The sequence below is a fragment of the Corythoichthys intestinalis genome, chromosome 9 (genome assembly GCF_030265065.1).
Source record: "Corythoichthys intestinalis isolate RoL2023-P3 chromosome 9, ASM3026506v1, whole genome shotgun sequence".
Classification (NCBI taxonomy): Eukaryota; Metazoa; Chordata; class Actinopteri; order Syngnathiformes; family Syngnathidae; genus Corythoichthys; species Corythoichthys intestinalis.
Window position 1 is genome coordinate 1,115,466 of NC_080403.1, and position 22,182 is coordinate 1,137,647.

The 22,182-nt window shown below is 40.1% G+C and overlaps 2 protein-coding genes across 3 annotated transcripts in view; one reads left to right on the top strand and one right to left on the bottom strand.

Annotated features, from left to right (window-relative positions):
• LOC130921947 (casein kinase II subunit alpha) overlaps positions 1 to 6,846 on the top strand; it is a 39,100-nt gene extending 32,254 nt beyond the window's left edge. For both annotated transcript variants that reach the window (XM_057846335.1, XM_057846336.1), the window contains one exon: positions 1,632 to 6,846. In XM_057846335.1, coding sequence (XP_057702318.1) covers positions 1,632 to 1,750 — 119 coding nt within the window. In that variant the 3' untranslated portion in view covers positions 1,751 to 6,846. The remainder of the gene's footprint in view (positions 1 to 1,631) is intronic.
• Positions 6,847 to 9,716: 2,870 nt separating this feature from the next.
• Positions 9,717 to 22,182, bottom strand: part of slc2a10 (solute carrier family 2 member 10) — a 52,291-nt gene continuing 39,825 nt past the window's right edge. Inside the window, exons 4-6 of the mRNA XM_057846886.1 lie at positions 16,433 to 16,555; positions 10,163 to 10,298; positions 9,717 to 10,089 (exon numbers count right to left, since the gene is read on the bottom strand). Of these exons, the coding sequence (XP_057702869.1) occupies positions 9,993 to 10,089; positions 10,163 to 10,298; positions 16,433 to 16,555 (356 nt within the window). The 3' untranslated portion in view covers positions 9,717 to 9,992. The remainder of the gene's footprint in view (positions 10,090 to 10,162; positions 10,299 to 16,432; positions 16,556 to 22,182) is intronic.

A 22,182-nucleotide genomic window follows, 5' to 3' on the forward strand; every position in this document is an offset into this window, starting at 1 on the left:
GGCTTCCTCCTGGGGTGACAGCCATGCACACCAATTTGATGTAGAGTGCGGCGTATGGTCTGAGCACTAACAGGCTGACCCCCCCACCTCTTCAATCTCCGCAGCAATGCTGACAGCACTCCTGCGACGATCTTTCAAAGAAAGCATTTGGATATGATGCTCAGCATACGCGCTCAGCTTCTTTGGACGTCCGACCCGAGGCCTGTTCTGAGTGGACCCTGCACTTTTAAAACGCTGGATGATCCTAACCACTGTGCTGCAGCTCAATTTCAGGGTGTTGGCAATCTTCTTGTTGCCTTGGCCATCTTCATGTAGCTCAACAATTCGTCGTTTGGATCCTCAGAAAGTTCTTTGCCATGTGGTGTCATGTTGGAACTTTCAGTGACCAGTATGAGAGTGTGAGAGCTGCACTACAAATTTGAACACACCTGCTCCCTATGCACACCTGGACCTAGTAACACTAATGAGTCACATGCCATTTTGGAGGGAAAATGACGAGCAGTACTGAATTTGGACATTTAGGGATGTAGTTTCTAAGGGGTGTACTCACTTTTGTTGCGAGGGGTTTAGATATTAATGGCTATATTTTGAGTTATTTTTAGGGGAAAATAAATTAACTCTATTATATAAGCAGCACACAGACTTTTTCATTGTGTCAAAGTGTCATTTTGTCAATGTTGTCCCACGAGAAGATATACTTAAATACTGCAGAAATGCGAGGGGTGTACTCACTTTTGTGATACACTGTATGGCGCACGAGGATCATTGCTCGTGAGGAAAGTCAGTAACATAAGGAGGCGGTTTGCCAGCTTCTGTATCTTACAGATCCATTGTTTGGCAACATTTTGGGTGAGCTGATATGCTATCCCCACTCGTACATATTGAATAAATATTGTCTTTCCGGATACAAACAACAAAGACCGCCAATATATCGTTGCCAACTTGGCTGCAACGCATAATCTTGGTTTGACAACAGACCGATTAAGACCGTGGGTCACCGAGCGCTAACTCACGGTTACATGATGAACAATGAGTGGCAAATTAAGAGCGTTGTACTTCAAACTTGTCCTGTTTATGAAAGTCGATTGTCAAATGCTGGTGTTGTGCAGTAATGAACAGACGTTACTTCTGTAGCGTTTGTTAACTTTCTTTTTAATGCCAGACAACACTCGTGCGCACACACTAGATATCATTAAATAGCAACCTAGATGTGCTACGTTACATCCCACGCCATTGACAGCGTGAACCCAGAGTGATAATGGGACACGTACACGTACATATACCGGTACTACATCGATGAATGAAAAACCGCTATGACTGAATGGAAGTTAAGCAGGTAAAATCAATCCGTACCAGTGAATGTAGATAATGCTGCAAATATTGTTAATTCAGTACTTAACACAGATGGACTCGGATCACAAATAGGATGTTTGTATTTTTGCCTTTCGTATCTTGAAATTTCTTTCGTAACAAGAGGCAATATTTTCCAGTTGAGGCGTGTCCTAACATGAAAGTTCTGTATCTACAGATGTTCGTAAGTAGAGGTACCGCTGTATTGTGTCCCAACTTGTTCGGAATCCAGTTTGTATGTCAACAAAGCTTCTCCTACAACTGTGGCCCATGTCCTTCAGGTGTCTCTGCCTTGCCAGCTTCTACTGCCCTGGGCCCACTCACCGGTTCGCCTGTCCTGTCTGCCGCCACCAATGCTCTGAGCTCCCCAGTGCCCACTGCTGCCGGAGCCCCTCAGTGACACGCTCAGGTGCAACTCTACCAGCTCTTTCTCCATCCAACCTCTGTGTGGCCAAGCCTCATCAAAACTTGAGTGTTTATTTGAAAAGTATGTTCTTCCTTTTCTCTTCCTCTTTTTAGTTGAACATTCATATGACATCTGAAATGAATGTCTTGCGTGGATGAAATAAAGGGAGTCCTCGGGTTACTATGTCCTCGACATAAAGTCCCCTGCACCATAGTTACTGCTTAGCCAGCACACAGTGCTTGGCTGCGTTTGTGTGTCGGGAGTATCTTTGACTTTTTCGCTCACCTTTTTTCATATTATAGCCCGGAAAGAAGAAAGGCGGGTCTTCAATGTTCAGCCAAAAGAATAGCATTTACCATGGAAACGAAGCTCCACATCACATAATGATATGAGAAGGAGAGACGCTGGTAAAGATATGCTGCGTTCAGACCAAAGTTTAACCGTCGCACAAAAACGCCTTGCTCATCGCCAAATGCAGTTTTATGTTCACACAAAAGGTTCACAAAACCTAAAAATAAGGACAGTAATGTAAATGACTCGGACAGCATGTATGCTTTAGGTTGCAATGTTGATGTGTTGAGTGCTGTTTTTTAGGCTGTCCCTAAACGCACCATGTGTCAGACTGTAGTGTGAGAGGGAGGAGCGGAAGAATTGGTTTTGTTGGCTACGGCCAATGTTCCCTCTAAGCTGCGTGCGTGCGCAATCGCGCACTGCTAGCGCATGCTCAGCGCACAAGATAAAATCTATGCAGCGCACAATAATTAACAAAAACGTATCATAGTGTCACTAGGACTACTGTCCGCGCCGCAGTGATGTGTCAGCGCGACACTCCTATTGGTGCGTTCGATACGGCAGCATGACGCTCCCATTGGTGGGTTACTACTCCATGATTGTATATAGTAGTGAGGTGGGGGGGTGAGGTGAGGTGGGTGCGGGGAAAAATAAAGAGTAAAAAGTCAGCTAGACTGTTTTATTGAAGCAACATTCCGCTGCCAGTTATTGCAAGTGTCACAGTATTAATGAATATCTAATAATAGAACTGATATAATCTAGTTAATTAGGCAAAATTGTTTTCTGTACCATTTTCCAATGTAACTCAATGAGCAACAGGTGTCTAGCCAATAATACGATAGTTCACTTACGCTACGCAGCCAATCATAGCAGTGACCTATTGTGCATATGTGCCCTGACCAAACATGCCATGCAGGTTAGTTAGCTAACAACAGTGCAGCAGAGTTAAGAGACACAAATGCTAACCCCTTATAATGGTGAAAGGATCAGGCAGCGATACTGCACTCATCAAGCCAAAGTATAAAAAAAAAAAAAAAAGCAGTTCTTTTAAGATGGAATGGCTGTCGGAGTATGTGCAAATAGAAAAACAAACAGTGAAACTTTTTTTAAGCCTGTCCTGTATAGCTTAGACACGGACAATAGGAATCTTCAGTGTCCTTATTGTATGAACAGTTTTAATGTGGGAGTTTGATATACTGTACTCCCATTTTGGTCGTTCATTATGTTTTATTTATTAACTCAACCATGTCACAACTGCTCCTTACCCAGGCCAAAGCAGGACTTTTCTTTTGGTTAAAGCAGGACTCTCACATATAACGTAGTACACATCTCACGAACAACAAGATTTTTGTCTTTTTCATTTTAAGTGGGCCAACTCAATTACATTAAAAGTAAACTAATGAAAATATCTGCTGTAATTTCATTATTTTAACAAGCTATGTAACTTGCTATAATCCAAGGTTTTGAACAGGCGTAAGACTGGTGTGTGGCCCAGCGTACACATCTGATGTTGCTCACAGTGGTCCTCAGTGTGCTCAGGGAGCTTGTGTGTCTGCTCTGACACATGAAAAATTAGAGGGAACATTGGCTACAGCCTAGTACAACCCCTAGCAAAAAGTATGGAATCACCAGTCTCAGACGAGCACTCACTCAGACATTTTATCATGTAGAACAAACTCAGATAAAAGCTTGAAAAAATAATGAATTAGTTCAAAAGTGCAACTCTTTGGCATTCAGAAACAATAAAAGAAATGAATAAAACATCGTGGTGGTCAGTAAATGTTACTTTTATAGAGCAAGTGGAGGGAAATAAATAATCACTCCATTCTGAAGAAAAAATATGGCATCACTCCGTTTTAAGTAGAAGATACAGACACACCCAGTCAATTTCCTTTCCTTAATTGGGCCCCTACCACAGATTAGATCTGCTCGTTCGTCAGCAGTTAAAAACAGTGCAGTTATCACACCTTGGAGGGCTGCTGGACCAAGTGGATTCACAAGAATCATGGCTCCAACTTGAGACCAAGAAGAGGTATATCAAACTTCTTGAAGAAGGTAACGCTACACGTATGGTTGCCAAAGATGTGGGCTTTTCACAGTCATCTGTATCAAAAATCTGGATCAAGTACAAACAGCATGGCAAGGTTGTTAAAGTTAAGCATACTGGTAGACATCCAAACGTCATGACAAACAACTAAAGGCCATATGTCTTGAAAACAAGATGTACAACAAGACAAATGAAGAAATGGGAGGAAGCTGGAATCAAGGTATGTGACAGAACTGTGTAAAATTGCCTAAAGGAAATGGGATTTTCATACAGGAAAGCTAAAAGGAAACCATTATTGACACTTAAACAGAAAAGAACGACTGCAATGGGCTCAGGAGAGGCAATCATGGACTGTGAATGACTGGATGAAGGTTATTTTCAGTGATGAGTCAAAAATCTGCATTGGACAAGTTGATGATGCTGGAACTTTTGTTTGGTGCCAGTGAGATTAACAAAGATGACTGCCTGAAGAAAACATCAAAATTCCCTCGGTCCTTGATGATATGGGGCTGCATGTCAGGCAAAGTCACTGGAGAGATGGCTGTGACTAAATCTTCATTAAATGCACAAGTTTACATTGAAATTTTAGACAGCTTTCTTATCCCTTCAATTGAAAATGTCATTTTCCACGATGACAATGCATGCCACAGAGCTAAAACTCTTAAAGCATTCCTTGGAGAAAGACTCATCCAGTCAATGTCATGGCCCGCAAACAGCCCAGATCTCAACCCTATTGAAAACCTGTGGTGCAAATTGGAAAACAAAAGTGGTCCACAGCAAGGCTCTGACCTGCAAGGATGATTTGGCAACTGCACTCAAAGAGAGTTGGCACCAAATTGATGAAGAATACTCATCAAGTCCATGCCTCAGAGACTGCAAGCTGTCATGAAAGCCAGAGATGGTGCCTTCATACTAGAGATGTGTTTTGATTGCTATTTCTTTGTTTGTTTCTCATGATTGCATATATTTTTCCTCTGAATGGATTGATTGTATATTTCCCTGCACTTGCTCTATAGAAGTAACATTTACTGACCACCACAATGTTGTTTTAATTCATTTCTTGTTTCTGAATGCGAAGGAGTTGCACTTTTGAACTAATTCATTATTTTTCTGAATGCGAAGGAGTTGCACTTTTGAACTAATTCATTATTTTTCCAGCTTTTTATCTGAGTTTGTTCTACATAATAAAATGTCTGAGTGAGAGTCCGTCCGAGACTGGTGATTCCAAACTTTTTGCTAAGGGTTGTATAGTTGTGTTCTTTGCTTTCAGTCGCAAATAAACCAATGAAAACCTTAACTCTCCGTCCACTTCTTAGCAGTAATGGTAGGTACAGTATATTTTTGATTTTATTGTATTTTATTCATACTAAATATTTTGACGTAAATTTTTACTTTAACAGTGAAATCTGATTTACGTGGAAATTCTGGTCACGTCACCAGCGTCACTAGTTCGTAACTCGTGGACTCCCTATAATTATATTCCTGTCTACAAATGCACTCACGCATTCAAGGAGGAAGCGGTGTTATCCATGGTTATGTCTAGTTTTTGTTAGGATGATGTAGTACTTTAAGAAGTACATTGGCAGAAGGCAAACGAGCGGTATTCACCATCAGGACCAAAAGAATCAAATCTCGAATAATGCCTCGCTTCCAATAACTAGCAACACTTTGAGTGACCGGTGCTGTATTGGTCTCCAGATGTTTGACAGGAACGCTCGATTAGTCCTACAAAAGCATTGAGTCATACTCGCTAAAACATTTGAGACCAAACCATCCCATTGTTGAACGACCTCACACAGACACTCGCACACTGTTCTGGACTGCTAGATGCAGCCCGTTCGTCGGGAGTAAGTAATAGATGCTGCTTTCTAGTTCCTTGAAGTATTTCAAGACGTAACCAAAGTTTACCCTATTCATTGGAGAGAAGAATGGAACAAAACCTGGTTTGAGTTCTCAATTAAAGGTCTTTAAACACCGGGGGTGTTTTTTTTTTTTTTTTTAATTTTCTCGTTCTTCATGCAAATCATTTGCTCATTAACTGTGGTGAAAGAAGAACAGTAAAAGTTTGAATCACGGCCAAGAAAACTTCCTCTAGAAGGAGTTGTGAATTTTTGATGATGTGGAGTTGCTAGTTGAGACAAACAAATGGAGTGAATGCTTTAGAGCCCTTTGTACTGCACAGACTACCCAAAGTACTTTTGGGCATTGGAGAAAATATTACAGTAATATGGTGGTGCAAATGTATAGCTAAAAATGTGTATTGCCATTTTCAGAAGTTCTTATGCATGGCAGGTGAGTGGGTTGCATTAATGTTTGTGGCCACGCCCCCGATGTGTGAAAACCTTTATGGGTTAAGGCTGAAAATGTGAGTATTCATAGCAGTTTATTCCAATAATCATTCATGGCACGTGAGTGAAATGCTGTTAAATTTTGAGTAAAACTCGGCAGTTCAGTGAAGTGTCAGCGTGGCTCTGTGATGGCATAGTTTGACGTTCACCAACTTGTTCAAGTCAAAAATGCTGAATAGCACTTGAAGGAGGTTATTCTCCCATGTTCTTGTGCCACAGTTTGAAAGTAACTTTCTGATCCTGTTGTACATCTTTTGTAAACATGAAAATGCAAATAAATCAAAGTGTGTACATTGAGTCCCTACACCACTGTATATATTTTTATGTCCTTATGTAGAAGACTAGTATTTGAAAATATTTGTGTAAATAAACAGTTTTATTTATCAGGAACCTGGTGGTGTTGTCATCTTGGAGATCGATGTCCAATGTGCAGAGCTTGCATTTACAAAACTGCTGGACGTTTTTTCCTGCGTAATCCAGAGGTGGATAAAGTAGCCAAAGAGTTTACTCAAATAGTCATACAAAATTTTACTCAGGTACAAGTAAGAATACTCAAGTAATGAGTAACATTGTGAGTAACTGCTTACAATGTCTATTTATTTATTTATTCATTTATTTTCTTAACACAACTTCATCTATATGAACTGTTATTATTATACTGTACTATATAGATAGCCTCACTGGTCCCCATTTTTTGCACCAGACCGGTGGGATATAGGCCTTTTTCCCACAGACTGGCAATGTATGGCAGAAAATGGCAGTAAACATAAAATAACACGACCGGCCTAAAAACGATCATTAAGTGCAGAGAAAATGTAAATCACCATATGCTGAATCAACCTTTTTTGGCGTTATATTTGCGCCATTATTCTGAGTGAGCAATGACAGATTTTTAGCACATAAAATAATATTGAGCTAAGAAAAAATCTACTCTGAGCTCCATAATTGTGGTTTTATCTAGCGCTGTCCTGACTAGTTGAGAATCACAGACGCTCTGTAGGCAACCGGGAAAAGCGGCACAAAGCCAAAAATGTGCACCAGAGTGGCCAAAACATTGACTTATTTCAACAAAACAAAGGAGGCTACACTGTTGTGTCCCGTCTCTTTAATGCCAAGCTTGGCTGCACGTCGGCCATGAATGAACACGTAAAGCGCCGTCACCCAGTTGTAATTTTGGAGGCAACAGGAGACAACAAGCTGGCAGATCGTAAGTCCATCTAACTTACAACATGTTTTATTGAAGTTTCTAAGCCTGTCGCGATATGCAATGAGTCCATTTATTGCACGGTAAATAAAAATGAGGGCGCTAATTTTCACGGCTGCGCTTAATGCCGCGTGCGTGCATGCGTGCATACATTTGTGCGTGCGTGATGATAGCATATGAGACTCCAGTTCTCTTCACAGATGTTTATTGGTCATCAACACGCATTAGAGTTAAAGTTCAGACATACAAAATAAGGAAAGTGAAAGTGAATCCATACCGAGTTTGGGGCGGATCCATTTTATGAAATTGGGCCAGAATATTTATAACATCTGGCCCATGTCCATTCCAGTTATATTTTGCTATCTGGAAATCTGAACTACGTCTGGCCCAGTGCTGTCCCAGATTGGGTATGATATGTGCCATATCTCGGCCATACATTAATGTCGTGTCTGCTACTTTGGACCAGTTCTGGCCCCAAACTTTTTGCTGATCCGGCAAGTGAATCCATACCAAATTTGGTGCAGATCCGTTTCAAGCAATTGTGCAGAAATTTGCAGTATATCTGGCCCTTGTCCGCTCCAGTTATATTTTGCCAGCTGGCAATCTGTACTACATGTGGCCCATTGCTGGCCCAGACTGGGTATAATGTGTGCCGTATCCCGGCCATACATAAAGCGGAAGTTCACAATTTTTTTTACATTAGGCTTAATCTTTGAGTTAGCTGGGGTTACTTAGTTGGTGGTGTTGATTTCAACAAATTTCGTTTCACTTGCAAGGTATTTGTTACTTTCAGGGCTCCGGAGTGGCTAAGCTAGCCCGAGTCAATGGCACCATTATAGCATGCCAAAGCAAAACAACATATGCACACATGAAAATCATCGATGACCCATGCAATCAATAGTGTTGGCTATGTTTTCAGGATAAAGTTATGAAAATTTACCATTGCATGTCAATAATTGCAGTATGAAGAGCAACATTTGTAATCCAAAAGCTCTGCAGAGGAGCAGGGCGGAGTGATATCACATCGTTTGATTTTTTTTTGTCGTAGCCAGCAACAAGTGACCAGTTTATATTTTTTCACGTTCTTCATAGGGAATTTGTGGAAACTTTCCTTTGCCCGTTTCTTCTGTTTCCACAGCCTCTAAATGCACATTTCGTCATGTTGCCGGTCGTCAGTTTACTCTGCAAACTGATGCTGCATTCAAGGATGAGGGGAAGTCAGTTTCCAACCTCTGATCTGGAAAAATATCATTTGTACGCCTGTACGATTTGATCGCTTATGAGAAGTTAGGTTAACTGGTGGTCAAAATGTCTTTTGAAGGCCAAAATAAAAAAAACTGTGGCGATCAGCCATCTTTGCTGTTGACATTCACTTGGAATGCTTTAAGGTCGCAACTGGTATCCTCCGAGCAGGATAAGTCCGACTTCCCACCTTCCTCGAATGCAGCGTAAGAACAAGTGACCGAAGCACTCCTCTTTATTGGGGTCGTATTACACATCTAAAAAAATAGTTCTGCAGAATGAAATGAATTATGGCAGTTTGGTGTGACATTGTTTTGGCCACATGGGTGTTTTCTATGTTTTGAATTTATTTGGCTATGTTGTATCGTTTTTTTAATGGCATGCTATAATGGTGCCATTGACTCGTGCTAGCTTAGCCACTCCGGAGCATTGTAACTAACAAATACCTTGCAAACGAAACAGAATTTGTTGAAATCAACTCCACCAACTAACTAAACCCCTGCTAACTCGAAGATCAAGGTTAATGTGAAAAATCCTGAACTTCCGCTTTAATGTCGTGTCTGCTACATTGGACCAGTTCTGGCCCAAAACTGTTTGCAGATCTGGCAAATGCATGTTGAGTTTGGCCCATTGTTCAAATAGTCACTGGGACGGATCCGTTTCACGAAATTGTGCCGAAATTTGCAGTATATCTGACACATGTCCGCTGCAGTTATATTTTGCTATCTGGGAGGTATCTGTCAGCATCTCTGGCAAAAATAAAGTCAATATGTAGAATATAGAGGGAAAATGTAATGATTCTAGTGAAGCCCATAGTAGAGGAGTAAGTGTAGTGGTTCTTCTGCAAAAATCTACTCAAGTAAAAGTCAAAAGTATTGTGTGGTAAAACTGCTCTAAGATGTATATTTTTTTCAAAAGGATCAAATAAATGTAACCGAGTGAATGTAACGTGTTACTACCCACTTCTGCAAGTACCACAAATAAAATATACGGAATGATTAAAATAATCCCACTAAAAATAAAAAAAGGAAAAAATTGAAATCCAGCCAAAATTAAATGTGCTCCTTTGTTTATTGTGGGTCCAATTTGAAAATTTTCCTTGTTTTAACAGTCCCCTACTAATTGAGTGGCAACTCTTTGGTATTCTGCTGGCGGATTCCTTTGTCTGATGAAGTCACAGCACTCTGCACTGTTGCGAAACCTAGACCAAAGCACATGACAATACATCAGCATCTCGGTATGGTGTTATCAATTTACAAGACTGAAGGAAACACCTGTTAAAACGCAGCTCCTCGTCTATCTCTTCCAGTGTCTTGCATTTGGTCTCTGGTAGCATGAAGTAGAAGAAAACTGCAGCGATAATTGAAGTTATCCCATACATTAGGAAAGTCCCTGAAAGACCTATTGCATCTGGTGATATAAAATAAACAAACCAATGTTTACTGACCTTCATGAAGCCAAGCCATGAAGCAAATATTTAGCATGTCAGTTTTCAAAAATTGCAAGCACATCAGCCACTTTGAAAACATCGAAATTAGGATAAAAAGCAAGGCACAACCTGGACTGCTGCCTAGCCAGTCATAGAGGTGGTAACGTTTAAAGTCTGAGTTATGCTACTGTGTTGCGGTGACGGTGAAGCGACTAAGGCGTCAATGAACATTCGATAGTTCTGTGGCGTTGCTCTGTAATTCACCGCCAAGGCACAAGACGGGGACTCTTTACGACTTCTAGTTTTCTTCCGGTTACACAGCTCTGCTAAAATGCTAACGGAGATAAAACACTTGAATGTCAATTTTCAGCTCATCAACATTGGACAACAAATGTTGAGTCTCAGGTGACGCAGAACACTGTTTCGGAGGCGGTCTGTCGGACTGTTGATGCCGTGACATTACGAATTTTAGCCTCGGGTGGAAACCAGCAAGCTGTGGTGGCTAGCTTCAAACTGGCGTCGAGCACCGTGTCCAGCGTTTTATCCGAGGTCCGCAAAGAACTGTGGACAGCCCTCCAGCTCGATTTGTTTTTACGTGTCCTACAACCAGCCAGTGGGAAGCCAAAGCAGATTTCTGGCGGCTTTGAAACTTCCCAAACCCCGTTGTAAGCCTTGATGTTAAGCATGTTATCATAAAAGCACTGAGGCACTCTCAATCAGTGATGATGTATCAAGTATGTGAACTGTCTAGTTTAAAATTAAACATCAAAACGACTCTTGAGACCAAACCTGTGCTTTATTCTTCATATACTTGAAGTGTGACACGTAAATAAGTCACAGACTCACAGCAAACATATGTACACTACACAATAAATGATAAAGTGAACCAACCAAAAATACAAAAGGGATAAAAAGCTGGCAGTTTTAGGCCCACTGGGTCACCGCTTCGTGTGGCTATTCGATCCCGAACACACACACACACTTGTCTCGGTGGTTTTTCCATTTTTTGATGCAATTGCTGTCTGACTTCCAGCCCCGTATTTTCAGCAATATCCTCCCACGAATTGCTTGCCATTTTCAATCTTCATAATGTCTTGACGAGACATTGTAGAAGTTGTTGTACTCGCTCTTCGTTGATACTCTTGTCATCTTGGTCCATTTTTGCGTGTAGCAAAATAATGTTTGACAATGGCAGTGATTTCGCGCTGAACCAGAAACAAGAGTCATAAGTGGACCAATCACAGTCCATTTCCACAATGTCACATGCGTTGACGCGAAGTCAGAAATTTGTGAAGGAACACGAAAGGCTACGGCGGAGGGTCGTAAATCTGGTCTGCCTTGACGGCGCAAGTCTGCCGCAGTAGCATAACTTGGCCTTAAACGTTTTACGTTTGCTTCGTTTAAATTGGGACGGTAGGGAAATAACACTACCAACTTTTCAGCAACCTTACTTGCGTTATAAGTTAGTCATGTGAAAAAACTAGGACACCACATTAAAATATTCAGTTCTTTATTATGGAATGTTCACATCATTTTCTGATCTTGTTTTTCTTTATCTCTGAAAAAGTCATTTAATTGCAGGTAAACAACAAAAATTAACATTGTTTTACTCGTTAAACCAAATATATAAACAAAAATGCATATTCTGAGAAAAAAGTTAGGACACCCTACCACCTAATGGCAAGTGTTACCCCCTTTGACTGAAATGACTTCATTGAAACACTTTTTTTCGCCATCTACCTGTCTTTAAAATCGGTCTGAGAAAGTTTGCCCCACGCCTCAACGCAGAATATTTTCAGCTGTGAGATGTTTGAGGGCTTTCTTGCATGTACAGCCCGTTTCAAGTCACCCTACAGCATCTCAATGGGATTAAGATCTGGGCTTTGACTCGGCCATTCCAGGGATTTCCATTTCTTCGTTTTCAGCCAGTCCTTGGTGGAATTACTGGTATGTTTTGGGTCACTGTCATGTTGCAGGGTCCAGTTTCGCATCAGCTTTAATTTTTTCACGGATCATCTCACCTGTTCCTCAAGCACCCTCTGATACACGATAGAATTAATGGTGGATTCTATGATGGTGAGCTGGCCAGTTCCTGCTGTAGCCAAGCATCCCCAAACCATGACACTTCCACCTCCATGCTTCACAGTTGGTATGAGGATCTTTTCCTGGAATGCTGTATTGGGTTTACACCAAACAAGTCCTCTGTTGTTGTGTCCAAACAATTCAATTTTAGATTAACCTGTCCAAAGAACATGATTCTAGAACTTCTGGTCTTTGTCTACATTCACTCTGGCAAACTTCAGTCTGGCCTTCATGTTCATCTTGGAGAGCAAATGATTCCTCCTTGTCACCTCCCATCAAAGTTAAACTTGTGAAGTCTCTTTCTGATTGTAGAGGCATGCACTTTCACATCAATAGTAGCAAGAGCCTGCTGTAGGTCCTGTGATGATGTTTTAGGGTTTTTTGACACTTCTTTTAGCATCTTGCGGTCTGCTCTCGGGGTGAACTTGCTTGGATGGCCAGACCTGGGCATGTTGGCAGTTGTTTTGAATGTCTTCCAATTGTAGACTATTTTCCGGACAGTGGAATGGCTGATTTTATATATATTTTTTTTAGATCTTTTGAAATTCCTTACTAGACTCAAAAGCGCCTGCAATCTTCTTTCTGAAGGCCTCAGACAGCTCCTCTGATCTCACCATGGTGTTTTCTCTCACTTCAACAGTCAGGGGCACACCAAACTAAATGTGGATTTAAACAAGGCAAGGCTGCACGGTGGCTGAGTGGTTAGCACGTCTGCCTCACAGTTCTGAGATCAAGGGTTCAATCCCGGGCTTCGGCCTTCCTGTGTGGAGTTTGCATGTTCTACGCGTGCCTGCGTGGGTTTTCTACGGGAACTCCGGTTTCCTCCCACATCCCAAAAACATGCGTGGTAGGCTGATTGAACACTCTAAATTGTCTGTAGGTACGAGTGTGTGCGTGAATGTGCTCTGCGATTGGCTGGCAACCAGTTCAAGGTGTACCCTGCCTACTGCCCGTAGTTAGCCGGGATAGGCTCCAGCGCCTCCGCGACCCTCGTGAGGAAAAGCGGCATGGAAAACGAACGAATGAATGAATGAATGAATAAATAAATAAGGTACGCCTTCTTCAAAACACTGGGTAATGATGTTCTAATCATGATGTGATACCCCTGTGTGTGATTTTAACCATTTTAAGCGGGATTGAATGTGGGGGGGTCCTAATTATTCCTCAACAGAAATTGCATTTTACAGAAAGTTAAAAAATAATAAAAATAAATAATAAAAATATTTTTCAGTTTCATTTGTTTAGTTCTATTACTTGAATACCTCAAGATTTTGATATTTTCCATATGACAAAATATGTTTTAGAAAACACACAGGCTTCCACGGGGTGTCCTAATTTTTTTCATATGACTGTAGTGTATATAGGTAATTTAGATTGTCTTCCTATATGTTTTAAGGATAGAATTGACCCTAACATTATTAAGTGAATTATTTTCATTATGTTCAGACTTACATTTACACCTTTTCACTTGGTGAATATGCCGGTCTTTTTTTTTTTTTCCCCAAATGCACGATTGATTAGCTGATGACTTGACCCACCCCCGCCAACACACACACACACTCAAACAGCACCAACAGAAATACAGAGGTGAGAACAAGTATTTGATACACTGCCAACGGGAAAACCCATTGGCAGTGTATCAAATACTTGTTCTCCCCACTGTATATGTTGACAACATGCTGCCTCTTCCGCCCCCTTCGATGAGGAGGGATATTTGAAGTTTTTTTCAGGCAACATCAGTCACTTTAAGTAAGGTGAAAAAACGTCATTGTTGTGGAGGTGGGAAACACACCACAAATTTTGCTACTGAAAGGCCAACCTACATCAGAGTTACCATAACATTAGACTGTGTGAACAACTGTGAGAAATGTAGTGAACCGAGGTATACCCCCTACTCCCCAATTTTCATTTTTATTTATGTGGTCCTAAAGCAGCCCAAAAGCTTTCATTTTTTGTTGAGTTTGGCTGTGCTTGTGGACAAAAGCTGTAGTGTTTTACCTGAAGGAAGACTTCATTTTAAATTATTTTCTTTATTCCCCAAGAATTTTTTTTTCAGTTATATTTATTTATTTAGACAATGTAGAGTGGTCTTAATACAAATATATACAGTGCTGCTCGAAAGTTTGTGAACCCCACAGCGATGGTCAGATTTTTTGTAAAAAAAACTAAAATAACCTTATTAAATGTTAAGTTATACCCAAATCCACAATACTGACATTCCAAATAATGGACTGAAACAAAAGAAATAGTTATATTGTCATTCTTTATTTAACAAAAGTGGTTGATTTAAGAAAAACTCCGATATCATGTGTGCAAAAGTATGTGAACCCCTTCAGTTAATAGGATATTGCGCCTCCTTTTGCAGAGATTACCTCAACCAAACGGTTTCTGTAGTGACTAATCAGCCTCTCACATCTACTTTGGGGGATTTTTGCCCATTCTTCCTTGCAGAACGCAGTCAGTTGAGAGAGGTTTGATGGGCGTCTGGCATGAACTGCTCGCTTCAGGTCGCGCCACAGCATTTCAATGGGATTTAGGTCAGGACTTTGACTGGGCCAGTCCAGAACACGAATCTTCTTCTTTTTCAGCCATTCCTTGGTTGTATTGCTGGAATGCTTTGGATCATTATCATGTTGCATGATCCACCTTCTGCCAAGCTTTAACTTCAAAACAGATGGCGTCAGGTTATGTTCTAGGATTTGACAATATTCCTCAGAATTCATGATTCCCTGGACTATGTGGAGTTGTCCAGGTCCTGAGGATGAAAAGCAAGCCCAGATCTTGACATTCCCACCTCCATGCTTCACTGTTGGGAGAAGGTTCTTTTGGTGGTATGCAGTGTTGACTTTTCGCCAGACATGGCGGTTTTGGTTGTGACCAAACAGTTCAATTTTGCACCTACATCAGTTGATGAAAACTCTTTTTAATTTAGTCTCGACAACACAACTGTTAAAAAAACAAAAAAAAACTACTGAATTGATTGATTAGGAAATCAGGTTGAAATAATAGAAAATTCCAAAATGTTGAGGGGGTTCACAAACTTTTGAGCAGCACTGTATATATTTTAAATTCCCAGATAATTAAGAGATTATTAACCAGTTTGTATTCGTTGTGTATGTTTATATAATTCATGTTCGAATATTGCAATTTAAATTTGCTAATAAAATCTAGACATTTATTCTGGAAGTTTTCAAAAATGTTTCTTTAACAGTTTTTGAAAACAAAGGTTTGAATGGAACGGTGTATCAGCTGAACCAGTACTTATGAAAGTGAAAGTCAATCCAGATTTTTTCTGAATTGATCATTTAGCCTTTCAATTAATTAATTATATTCGTGAGAAATGTAGCCCTGACCTCCGTTCACCCAATCTGTTTGGTCTTTCTAATGTTCCATCCCCAACAAAAAAGTGTACATGCAGGTTATGGTGTTATATTGTCTCTACCAATGTTGAGATCAAACATACGCCCTTGGGGAAGCGCAGCATGAGGTTTCTTCCCCAGTACCGAGTTCTTCCCCCACTCCATAGCAATTTGGTGCCCCCTCCACTAGATTATGCCTTAGGGAACTGCCTAGCTCATGTATGCTGAGGGCTGGCACTGCAGTGTATTCATAGCTGCCTGTTTTGTTCAAATACCCAATAGTGAGAATTTGTCCTTTTCGTCCATTTATTTGTTTTCATCTTACTGATTTAATGTGATTTTTGTTTGATTTTGTGTTATGTCTATTTTATAATTGTGTCTTATTATCATGTGATGTTAAGTACTTTGAATTACCTTGTGTTACATTATGCTCCACAAATAAATTTGCCACGCCAATGTTAAACAAAAATGTATAGTACATAATCTTCTGTCGTCAATTTACTCACATTTTGTTATCCGAATGTCAACTGCTGGCTCAAAAGGTTCATTATTTTGCCATCAAAATGAAGAGCATTTAATTGTTCTGATTTTTACTTTGCTTCTGGTATAGATAACCGATCATGTTTTTCCCCCTTTATGAAACAAGTAATTTCCTGACTGGTATGGCAGCTTACTTAAAATGTCCAGGAACGTGAAGGCAACCAAAAGGTGGGCAATCCAGTTGAAGCAGGTGGTAAAAGCGAATGCTCGTCCTCTCAAGGCAGCAGGAAATATTTCACTGAGGAGGAGCCAGGTCACTGCAGCGAACAATGAGATTCTGTGCTTAGAAGACGTAGGTAGGTCCTGACCAGAAGTATTTAGCAAATGAAGGAGTATGATTTTTGATATTTTGAGCTATGCAGCAGAGACGTTTAGCTTCAGGACGTTTCACAAAAATATGGCATTCACCATTATGAAATGCAGTAGGCCTATAGACATTTTATGCAAGATATCTTCTTTGCATACTTTTTTCAACATACTTTAGAGACCATGGTAGAGGAGAACGACAGTGGTTGTCACACTATGGTTAGGTTCATACCGCAGGTTTTAATGCACAAATCCAATTTTTTCGTGTTTTTCCGACTCGAGTGAGGCATTAACTTGACGGTCTGAATGTGACAAGTCACATAGAAGTTGACCATTTCAAATCCAATCTAGGTCACTTTCGTTTGTGGTTAAAATCTGATCTGGCTCACAATTTTCCAGAATGTGGCTGCGGTTTGAACTGTCAAGTACCCCAAATCGGAATTCATGCAGCAATTACTGTATGTCAGCAAAGAGCGAGAGAGAGAGGGTACTACGGTAGCGATGGAGCTATGCATGAACATCAGCGTCTAACTTGAATGCGGATTTTAGGGAAGAGGCGGGGCTGAGAACAGTCATAAAAAAATAAAATGGGGGGGGGTGGAATAAGCCTGAGAATGCTCTGTTTCCTTTCTTTGCTTCAAATGAGCAATATTTCAAGATTGCTTACACGGCCGAGTCAGGGCAAACCATCAGTATGTGTTTGCGTCATCTGTGTGCGTGCTATCAATCCATATAAATATTGGATATAAGCCTAAATGGGGATTATTTATGTCTGTCTTTCGTGTCCTATTTTTGGAAATCAAAATATGATATATGATCATCCTAGAATGACGTTGAGCCAGCATGTGTAGTCATTTGTTTTGATGCTCCTGAGCTCAGCACATCTCGGACTTCGATTTAGTGCGCATGCATAATACTTGAACGGGATCAACGGACTAAGGCAGTCTGAACGGCACGCAAAAAAAAAAAAAAAAACGACAAAAAATCAGAACTGTGCATTAAGACTTACGGTATTAATCTAGCCTTTGTCTCGACCACTAGAAGGCGGTGTTTCACGATATCTATTGAAATGATCAGCATTGTGCAATGAATAAATTATAGCTGAAGAGTGGCATCACTTTGAGGTATGAGGCAATTACTTTTTGAAGTTTGATTTCTGAATTTTTAGGTTTTCACTCGGGATGTCCCTGATCCGATCACGTGATCGGGCCATTTTTTTGGTGGATCTGAATCGGGTGTGAAAAAAATAAACACAGTGAGGAAAATAAGTATTTGAACACCCTGCGATGTTCTCCTGGTCATCCTCTCCTTAATACAGTGCATTCGTCCCGTCCCATATACAGAAAAACACCTCCAAACCCTGATGCTACCACCCCCATGCTTCACAGTAGGGATGGTGTTCTTGGGATGGTACTCATCATTACTTTTCCTCCAAACACTATGAATGGAACTAAGACCAAAAAGTTTCATTATGATCTCATATGACCACATGATTCCTCTGGATCATCCAAATGGTCATTAGCAAACTTGAAATAGGTTTGGACATGTGCCTGTTTAAGCATGAGAACCTTCCGTACCATGCATGATTTTAAACCATGACATCTTAGTGTATTACCAACAGTAACCTTGGAAATAGTGGTCCCAGCTCCTCTTGTGTAGTTCTTGGCTGATTCCTCACCATTCTTAGGATCACCGAGACCCTACCAGGTAGATCTTACATAGAGCCTAGGCCTGAACGATATATCGTTTAAACATCGCCATCGCAATGTGCGCATGCGCAATAGTCCCATCGCAAGGACGTGCGATAGTTTTTTCATTTCATTTTTTCAAATCCACAAACGTTTGTTTTGAGGAAGGAGAGAGAAGGAGAGCACACAGCTGCTTTCCCTCCAGCAAGTCATCGGCTCCTCCCCCTCCCCCCACGGCAGCGGAGTGGAGGGAGGAGGGGCCGAACAGCAGAGCGGAGGGAGGAGGGGCCGTTCTCAAAGTGAAAGCAACACGTTGAAGCAAGGAAACGAGGCAAGACCGTCTCCAAAAGGAGTTTTGGAAGTATTTTGGCAAGAAAAAGACTATAAGGGACAAAAAACAGCCCTGTCGACAGTGCCTTGCCATGGTTGCATCAACAAGAAGTAATCTGTCGAACATGTGGGACCATTTAAAACGCAGGTATCTATGCATTCCTGCTAAGACCTTCCCATCAGAGGCTTTTTAGTACAGGTGGGAACATTGTTACGTGCCAACGTTCTTGTCTCAAGCCTGCAATAGTGGATAAACTAGTAGTCTTGGCCAAAAACCTGAGACCCAGTTGAGAATTGCTGAGCAAGGAAGGTGGACGATATGCAGACAAATACATAACACAGCTGGAGGAATGTCTTTTCTTCTTTTTATTCATGTGACAGCTATCAGGAAGGCAGGAAATTTGGTTCTGTTATTCATCAGTTATTTGCAGTTATTCAGGTCAATTATTTACAAGTTCAATTGAGTTTCTGTTTCTTTTATATTTATTGTAAATCGTATTTTTCAAATAACTATATATAGTACTGCTGCACATAAAGTTTTGACACTTAATATTTTTGTTTAAATGTTTTTACAACTTTGTTGCCGTTTTGCAGTTTTATATTGTAATATTTTGTGTAAACAGCTCAGGGGACTAATGCACTTGCACTTTTATTAGTCAGATTTAATATTTAAGTTCAAATATGTTGACAACTTTGTTGTTTTACTGAGGTTTTTTATTTATTGTTATAGTTTGTGAACAACTCTTTTATTTGTCATATTTAATATTTTTGTTCAAATATGTTTACAACTTTGTTGTTATTTTACAGAAGTTTTTATTTATTGTTATATTTTGTCAAAAACTTAGGGGACTAATGCACCTGCTCTTTTATTTATCATTTAATGTATTTGCTGCTGTTGAAGTGTAAAATATTGTGTTCAATAAATGATCTATTTTGTGCAGACATGGCTTCCTGGATCCCTTTATAAAGCAATCTTCATCATTCACAAATGAAACGGTATTATATGAATACACTGTGGTCACGGTGTGTCAAGTAAAGTATTTCCAAACAGCTATTCAAGTCATCTAGTGAAAATTTCTTTAAAAAAGATAAAAAAAAAATATATATAATATCGCAATATAATATCGCAATATATTGCAAACCTCAAAAAAATTGCAACAATAGTTTTTTCCAATATCGTTCAGGCCTAATAGAGCCCCAGTCCAAGGGAGATTGACAGTCATGTTTAGCTTCCTCCATTTTCTAATAATTTCCGCGGTTTGGCCGGGGGGCCGAATTCCTTCATGCGCCAACAGTGGATCTTATTTCACCAATCAGCTTGGCAATTGCTTCGTAAACCTGTCCAGTCTTGTAGAGGTCAACAATTCTGTCTCTGGTGTCTTTGGACAGCCCTTTGGTCTTAACCATGTTAGAAATTGGAGTCTTCTGGTTGTATGGGGTGGACAGGTCTTTATATGCAGCTTAATGCCTCAAACAGATCAAAAAGTCAGACTCAAAAAGTCCACCTCCACTCATTCGTTTAACTTTTTCAAGGTATCTAACAGGTCTTTGACGCTCACAATTCTAGATAATAGACAGGTGTTCAAATACTTATTTACATCACTATAATGCAAGTACAGTGCCCTCCATAATTATTGGCACCCCTGGTTAAGATGTGTTTTTTAGCTTCTAATATTTTTTTTTAAAATTCAAATAATATGAAACCTTAATGGAAACAAAGAGAAAAATCCAACCCAACCACGGTCCCAGTTGAAGCTTGGGACCATGTGCTTTGGTCAGATGAGACCAAGATTGAGCTTTTTGGCAAAAAACACTCTAAGTGGGTCTGGCGTGCCACGAAAGATGCGCATGCTGAAAAGCTGCTGTGAAGTATGGGGGTGGGTCAGTGATGCTGTGGGGCTGTTTCGCTTCCAAAGGCCCTGGGAACCTTGCATGGCATCATGAATGCTTTGAAATACCAGGACAGTTTAAATCAAAATCTGTTGCCCTCTGCCCGAAAGCTGAAGATGGGTCGTCACTGGGTCTTTCAGCAAGACAATGACCCTAAACATATGGCCAAATCTACACAGAAATGGTTCACCAGACACAAAATCAAGCTCCTCCCATGGCCATCTCAGTCCCCAGACCTTGTTTTGTTGGTAAAAAGGGGGTTGTACAAAGTATTAACACCAGGGGTGCTAATAATTGTGACACACATTATTTGATGTCAAATAATTATTTCTTTATATGGGATTTTTTCCCCACTGAATAAATGCACTTGCATTGAAGGTTGGATTTTTCTCTTTTTTTCCATTAAGGTCCCATATTATTTGAATTAAAAAAATATATATTAGAAGCTAAAAAACACATCTTAACCAGGGGTGCCAATAATTATGGAGGGCACTGTAAATAAAAAAAATCATACGCTGCAATTTCTGGATTTTTTTCCCTTTAGATTCTCATAGTGGACAAGCACCTACCATGAAAATTTCAAACCTGTCCATCATTTCTAAAAGGGAGAACTTGCAAAATCGCAAGATGTTCAAATACTTATTTTTCTCACTGTATGTACACCAAGAAATAATCATAATCTGCCTGTGACTCCTTCAGTCCTTTTTCATCAGTCTGACTTATCTACTGGAGTGAGAGGGGCACAGTATGTTTATTAATTTTTTTTCATAATTAATTTAAAGTATTGATTTTATTTTATAGATTATGAGATAGATTAGATGTATTCTATTATTTAGTAACTAATAAGTGTATTTTTTGCTGCTACGAATTTTGAAAACATGTTTTACTGTTTAGCATAAGATAAAATGTGAAAAACCATTATTAGTCACACTGTGGGGAAATGCAAACTACAACTATCAATACTATTAGCTATAAATGTTTACATTGTGGAAATAATAGCTTTAAACTGTAGCACATGCAAACTGACTTTGAAGAAAACTAAAACAACTCTGTAAATTAGTCGAGTCTACTCATTAAATTTCTCTCTTTGTTAATCACTCTCTTTACACACGCGTCCATGAGCGCGCATACGCACGCACACGAAACATTGCGTCAACGCCTTTTAACGTACCCGCTTTTGCTGATGCTGTACAGGGTTTTGCGTGAATAAACATGTCAGTTATTCTTCCAAATTTTGGCACATTTGTCACATTTTTCACCCTTATAATATTTTGCTTCTGAAGCTTTTTTGGCAGTGAATTAGCACTATTTTACATTCAATTGGACTCTCAACGTTATCAAAAAGTGCTAACTAGACAAGTTACATCATAACCATACATGTGCAACACGAATAAGGCCTAAATAAATGCTTAACGGCACGGTGAAGACGTTAACACAGAGAGAGTGGCGTGCAGTTGAACTGTGTGCAGATACATGGAAGGATGTGTCTGAGGAGAACTTTTCATCATGTCCGTCCATGATCAAACTTAAGTAAATATTCTTTTCTTTATAGAAAGTTTGTAGTGTTTACTTTGGAACCGCTGCATTAGTGGCCATTTTTAACATTACACGCATGCGCAGAATTGCGAAGTTGCCATTTCTGATGGGGTGCAAAGTCAGACAGAACACCG